Source organism: Nicotiana tabacum, chromosome 4, assembly GCF_000715075.1.
Source record: "Nicotiana tabacum cultivar K326 chromosome 4, ASM71507v2, whole genome shotgun sequence".
NCBI classification, from domain to species: domain Eukaryota; kingdom Viridiplantae; phylum Streptophyta; class Magnoliopsida; order Solanales; family Solanaceae; genus Nicotiana; species Nicotiana tabacum.
In genome coordinates this window covers 35,295,368-35,302,528 of record NC_134083.1, presented here as the reverse complement: position 1 = coordinate 35,302,528, position 7,161 = coordinate 35,295,368, and the positions used below count along the sequence as shown (strand labels likewise).

General features: G+C 33.9%; 1 protein-coding gene across 1 annotated transcript; it reads right to left on the bottom strand.

Annotated features, from left to right (window-relative positions):
* Positions 1-308: 308 nt before the first annotated feature.
* On the bottom strand, positions 309-6,055 carry LOC107763980 (uncharacterized). The gene is made up of 6 exons (XM_016582502.2): positions 5,879-6,055; positions 5,435-5,789; positions 5,185-5,318; positions 1,775-1,922; positions 1,582-1,688; positions 309-648 (listed from the first exon to the last, which is right to left on the bottom strand). The coding sequence occupies exons 1-6, from the start codon at positions 5,954-5,956 to the stop codon at positions 607-609; spliced, it is 864 nt and encodes a 287-aa protein (XP_016437988.1). The 5' UTR covers positions 5,957-6,055; the 3' UTR covers positions 309-606.
* Between the last annotated feature and the right edge of the window lie 1,106 nt (positions 6,056-7,161).

The window sequence follows — 7,161 nt, the reverse complement described above, 5'->3', positions numbered from 1 at the left end:
TGTAATCCATGTTTGAACTTTCGTTCGAAATCATACTATAAACTTCGTGTATTCAAGATCTATATGGAAAATAGCTTTTCCTTGATATCATCAATAAACTTAAATATTAAAAACACAGATGTTTCCAGCATCACATGATTCACCTGATCTTTATTGTGCTAGCTGCTAGGGGAGACATGATTTTGCGTCGGACTTGAAAAATATTGATTAAAGTTTTCATTTTTATGCCAGTAGTATTAATTATCATCTAAATTTATTCCTATATTTATGAGAGTCTTCAGATTTGTGATTGTATAATATATAGCTTATGATGACAAATTTGTGATATTTTCTATTAATAAAAAAGCGTCAATTGAGTTCCATGACACAACGATTTCCAGAAAAAGCTACTATATGATATTTAATTTTTCTGGGTTGAATGAGAATCATATCATATTCACAACTATATATAAATCGGAATTATCCGCTTGACATTGCACGATATTCATTTTCATCAAATCCGTGATTGCTTTATTGGAGAAATGGTGGATTCCTCTGTTGCACCTTCAATTTTGACCATGCAAAAGAATTTTTATACAGCTCTCATATGAGGCATCGCATTTCACATCAGAATTTGACATTCTCTTTTAGGTAACACACCATCTCTTGCTGCAATTATTGGAAAAGGAGAGAATTAATAAATAGTCGGAAAATTGTACTCACCAAACTACTAATTTTAAGAAAGAAACAAAGATTTTTTTATGTTATAGATATTTATGTGACTATAAAATCAGGTCATTAAGGGTTAAATATATAAAGTTAAAAGTTAAGTTGTTCTAAATATTAAAAAATGACATTCTTTTTTTAGATAGACTAAAAAGATAAATATGTTAAATAAATGGAACACAACAATAACTGGTATCACTTATCAAAAGTGAAGGGAAAAAAACAGATTTAATACCAGACTGATCATAAATCACTCTAAAACGAGATCTGAAAAATGTTTCAACTCCAATTGCAAAGAGATGATTTGGTCACCATATTGGCCGAACATCCTCTGATACTTTAGGCTTTTTGAGTCCTACTATATTAAAAAAAAAAAAAAAAAAAAAAAGTAGACCTGAACCTAAAGACTTCGAACCTAACTCAACTGTAAAAATTAGTTTATAAGTAAAGATTATCTAAAATTATACAAGGAGAACAACAAGATATTCCTCAATCAATATGTCATATCTAATACCTCCCACAACGAGAATTAGATATTGGGTGTGTGGACAATATAATATAGAGATCAAACATTGGGTAAACCTTGACCGAATCTCGCTTTGATACAATGTTGAGCAAGTGAACTTTGAGCCACTAACTCAATTAAAAAACTAGCTCATGATTTGAGAATTGTCGAATACTAAATAAGGAAATAGTATATTGCTCATGTTCGAAAATTCAATTCAGCAGGCTCAAACCATAGAACTTCTCGGTAAACGGATCAAATTTATTACCCTATTATTAAAATGATTTGAACTGTTTCAAAGACGAATGCAATGAGCTTTTTCATTAACTGATAGCAGTTAAATAAGAAGGAAGAGAGGAAGCAAAACTTACTATTAAACACAGAAGAATGCAACCAGCAGCTCCAGGGAACAGAACATACCAATAGTTGAGCTGATGCAGCTTAGCTCCATCAATGAACAGTAGTGGCAGACTTGCAGCTATCATACATAATGCATAATTAGCACATCAGCTTTGAATATTATGAAATATACAAAAAGAGATAATTTCTCAAACACTAATTTACCAGGAGGATGAACAGAACGAGTATAAATCATGAAAGCCATGGCAGCAGAAAGGGCTGTGCTTCGAGCTAGCCAACCTGGCCCCAATATTGTGAATGCCAAAACACCAATGGCTGCACAACCGATTTGTGCCATAAACATATTGTACTTCTGCACATTCAATCAACACAGAATTTGATGGTCAGCATATTTTATATAACCGGACATTTGATTAGCAAAGCCCTCAACTTGTGTAAACAAAGCCCAATAAATCATTTTCCAGATGTTTCAACAAAGCCCTGAACTTGAGCAATTAAAGATATGTACAACTTAATTAGCACGTCTAAAGGCTGGTATTGAGTATATGCTACCAGTAAATGTTAACCCTTTTATTAATATAAATAAAATGACAAGATATTTTTTTTTTTTTGGGTAACTCATGCCACATGCACTTGGTTATTGAGTTTTTCTGGTAAATATAAAGCCTATTAACTTTGTGAACTTGATTTAATCGTGTCTCACGTGACTAATTCAGATTCACATAGTTGCGTTCACTAATTAAGGGATAAAGCACTCCCTAACAAAAGGTTGTTTGCTCCCAAAGTTTGAACACAAAAACCCTATTTACTCCCAACCATTCGACCACACCCTCGGTGGTCATTATTAACTTTATTGAATCACAATTGTATAACCAGTTGATTCAAGTGCAGTACTCTAGTAATTACAGCTACTATCAAGTTTCTATTTTGTAATAAAATCTCTTTCCTTTATTTTCTTTTTATGGAGATGGCTGAGTAATAACGTGAGGCATGGTTTACTATCTTCACTATACCAAAGGTAGCTTAGACAAGCACACAAAAAGAAGCTAGTTATGGGCTTCTGTGGCCATGAATGCTCGGTCAGGTGGGTGGCATACAGTAAATCTTGAAAATTGACTCATGAACTGTGATAATGGGCGACATGGAGCTTAGTTCGGGCGGAGACTTGTGGGTTGTGGTGATAGCCCATATAGAATTTAGTTCGAGGGAAGATTGTTGGTAGTTGAAAAAATTAGGAAGCCAAATATATAGTGTAGAGATACTCTTAATAATGTGAAATCTTTTATAGAAAATTATGTATGCTTAGCACAAAATCACACACAAACTAAAAGTACAGGGCTAAACTTTACCAAGGAGATAATTGACTTGCATGTTCACTAGTGGACAAATTGAAAGAGAAGCAGAAGCAGCACAGAAAAAAGTATTCTCTGGATAGATATAGACAGAGCCAAAACTTTTATAAGGGAGAATCCAAGATTAAGGACTTTACAAGATTTAAGAATATTAATAAAGGTACCAACTGGTAACCAAATTAAGGACTTTGTACTATTTTGCTATCTTCTGGCCCTTGCTTTTTTTTGGAAGCCGACAAATGAGAAACAGCACAGTTACTGTCCATCACTGTGACTGTTTCCACTTTCCACTCCATGTCGCTCACTTCAAGTTGCTATATAAAAATAGCTCTCTAGCTAGCTAATGTTATCAAGAGTTCTTGTTTGTTTACTCAATATTGAAATATATTGAAATGGCCTTTTCCTTTTTCTCTTATTGTTGATAAAAATATTAACTTTTTATCGTATTTGATTTTCCTATCTCTTAAAGGAAGGAGTAATATATTTATCATAATTGGATTTTCCTATTCTTAGAAGGAAACATAAATCTCTCATATTTGGCTGGTTCATTTTCTCGACAGAAAAGTTTTGGACTTCTATAAATTGAGGATCTTTTCTTCTCATTCAATAGCATCCACAATGTATGGAGTTTGAGAGTCTTGTTTAGGGGGGAGAACTTTTCGGGACAAGTGTTAATGTGCCACTTGTTTGCCTGTTTGTGAGGTTGTTTTTTTGATATTTTGTACTCTCTTCTCTTTTTATATAGTGGATTGCTCATTTCCGTCCAATTGACCGAATCACGTTAAATGTTTGTGTCTCGTTTGGTATATTTGTGTTTTGCTATCTGATTTATCGTAGTTCAAAATTTATTTTGTTAGCTTCCACATTACACCTAATTACTTGATTCTAACAAAAATATGAATTACACACTCTAGGAGACAAGAGCCAAACAATTACAAATATAACTATCAGAAGTTTATTAAGGTAAGGACAGAATGCATGACAAAACTGGTAAGGCTACTCAAATAAGTCGTCACAGACAAATATTAAAAGGATACTTTTGAAATTTTAGCATTTTTGACAAAAAAAAACTTTAAAATTTGGCACTTGTTTTATTACTTTGGTCATCCAATTGAGTTAATCTTTATTCCTTAAAAAAAAACTAGTTTTAAAACTCATCGATCAGTTCCATTGTTACTCCCTTTATTTCAAATTTTATATTTGTTACAATGGCTTATAATGTTGGTTTTGGTCGTTGACTTTTGTATAATAGATACAGATAAAAATTGTATGTAGAGAAGAATACATGTGAGTACGTTGACTATTTGCAACTCACAGCTCGGGAGTGTTTGGAATGATGTTGGTCATTTTCTAATGCTTGTTTACCAGAAAATGATTTCAAAGGAAAAACAATTTCTATCGAAAGAGGGAAATTGTTCCCTCATTTATGAGCTAAAGTCAATTTTCTTATAACTAAATTTTTAGCTTCATATTTTTGCTTCAATTAACATTTAGGCATCAATCTTTAAAATGCAATAGTTATATTGCAATACTTTTAATTTCAATTTGGTGCAGATTTATGTGTTCGGTATAACAGAAAACATTTCATAAAAATGTCTTTCTTCAATATATAGGTACAAATACATTGTTGTCAACTATAACTTACCTCAACTAATACATTGTTGTCAACATTTGATTGAATGTAAATTTTAACAAGTTGGTTTAACCATACTCATTTGGGTAGCTAGTAATTATCCTCATTATACCTTGTTAATAACAGATTAAGTGTCAAGTGATTGCACTTAATCAGATCCAAAATAGAAGGGAGACAACACCATGTGGTGAGTGGAAAACGAGGAAATATCAATTCTAGCCATCTAGTGTCACTCAAAACTATTTTCAAAACATCAGTTTTATAGGATATACTAGTAATTTTCATGTTTTACATATTTTTATATCTAGCTTAAAACAGGAGAACATATTTTCCATACTAAAGACACCTCGCTTCATTTCTCAGAAGACTAACATAAAAACTTTAAGCTACGATTGGCAATTCGATATATATATAAAAACATTAATAGTATGACCATATCTTATAAGCAAATAAAATAAGCATGCGGTTGTAAAACCTTCTAGCTAAAACAACAAGTACCCTGCGCCATTGACCCCACTCCAACCCTTTTCCTCCTCCACCAAAAAGAAAACGATAGCACTACTTATGTTATTTTCAGCAAAGAAATATAAAGAAAAAAGATGTGGTAGTGAATGAGAAAGAAAGCGTACCCTAGCACCAGGAGAAGAAGGCGTGGCAAAGAGGACAGCACAAACAGCTCCGAATGGAGCTATAGTCATTGATATCCCTTTCGGTGCCAATATTTGGTCTATCTTTCCTAGCATAGCCATTGCCGCAAATGCCCCTATTTTCAACGTACAGTATATGCATTCTACCATTAGTAACGTAATATTCCCATATCAAGAATACTGTAATTAAAGTGTACAACTTTTAAGTAGTGTTACTACCCCTTAACCTTACCTGCAGAAGGCCAGAAAACGTCACTTAGTGCAGGAGCTTTGGAGCTCTTTTCCGGCATAAAACCATCCCATATTGCTGCACCTCCTGCTGACGCTCTAATTATGACCGAAGAAGAATCATTCTTTCTTTTAATCACTCTCCTATTTCCTAATATTCTTCTGTCATTCAAACCCAAGAAGGATCTCCCCACGCCTAGGACTGATCTACTATCCCCAGAATCTTTTGAAGAATTCAATACAGAAAATGTGTGGAATGAAGAAAAAGACGTTGACGGCAACAAAATGCAATTATTAGCACGGAGATGAAGCTGCGCCGCCATTTTTGCTGTCACGACTTTGAAAGATCCTTTCTTATTCTACAATAAAGCATCAAGAAATTAAAGCAAAATGAGTAATTCTGGATTGTATAATATTTTTTGTTTTGGTATAGAGGGTTATAACTTACAACAAAGATACCCCTTGGATGGCAAGTTGAAATTGGGAGGAGAGCCTGGGACGAAATAATTGGACCTCTTGAATACATTGAAGGGACGCCATGAACCCCAAGGGGTTGAAGTGGGGGTGGGGGATCCAGCTCAGCGTATGTTGTCCACTAGTGTTGATTTAAAAGTATTTCGGGGAGGAAACCGACCTTGGACTTTGGAAAAATATACAGTATAATCAATAATGAGAGCTAGTTTAACGAAGATATCATTGCATTATGCTAAAGGTTATTGGCTGGCCATTCTCTAATCAGAAAAGCCACCGTCTCCAGGAATGTTTCCTTAATTACCCGATCAACTTGTCATTGAATGTTTTATCTTGATTTACCATTTAATATGGTCAGATATTCTAATTAATCAAAGTTTCATTTTCCAACAACAGTTTGCCCAATTATATCTTACTTTTAAGTGGTCATTTCTAGGGGCATCAAAGGAACGGATTGACTTACATTTGACGAGTTGAAACAAGTAAAATATAATCAGTGAAAGAGTTGAATTATAATCTGCCCTAAAACAAATTTAGTTATCTGCCTTAAATAATAGGGAAAAGGTGTGCCCCACTATATAGTATATAATTTCATTAGTCTCCCGTTATACTTTTCGTTCAGATTCACCCCTACCGTTAACAAACTTTTTAAAATTGCCCTTAACCCTAACATCCCTCCATCGTGGCACCCAATCCTTCTATTAATTTTTTCACATCAGCTGCCATATTAGCAGGTCCCACGTTAAAATTAACCTCATCATCACACACCAGATTACATAAACTTCATCTTCCTCTTTCAATCCAGAACAAATTCATCATTAAAGTAACATTCGGTGGTGGAGCCACATTGAAGCAAGGGGTGTCAAGCGATACCCCTTCGCCGAAAAATTAAGCTATTTTGCTAGATAATTTTTTTTATTTTATGTATATTTACTATACGTTGACTCCCCTTAACTTTTCGATGTATCTAATTATTTATATTTTGACACCCTTTGATGAAAATTCGGTATCCGCCACTGGTAACATCCATTTTCAACCACCAAAGAATATCATTCGTTGCTCGCTCTCTAGAATAAAAGGATCATCCTCATTTGCTCATGAATTTTTAGCCATTACCCATTTCCCCACTTTGAGATATGGAAAAAATAATTTATTTTAAAATTCCAGGAATCTTCTCCACCCCATAGTTTTTCTTTCTCCTCAAACCCACTCCACATCGCTACACCTCACCGGAAAACTCACATGAACAGAAAGATTTTA

What these genes read in the sequence shown, in the direction of transcription:
- LOC107763980 (XM_016582502.2), bottom strand. Translation starts at nt 5,956, where the DNA reads ATGTATTCAAGAGGTCCAATTATTTCGTCCCAGGCTCTCCTCCCAATT. An exon ending in CGTTTTCTGGCCTTCTGCAG is followed by an intron (nt 5,319 to 5,434) that starts GTAAGGTTAAGG and finishes CGTTGAAAATAG; the next exon opens with GGGCATTTGCGGCAATGGCT. An exon ending in TCGTTCTGTTCATCCTCCTG is followed by an intron (nt 1,689 to 1,774) that starts GTAAATTAGTGT and finishes TATGTATGATAG; the next exon opens with CTGCAAGTCTGCCACTACTG.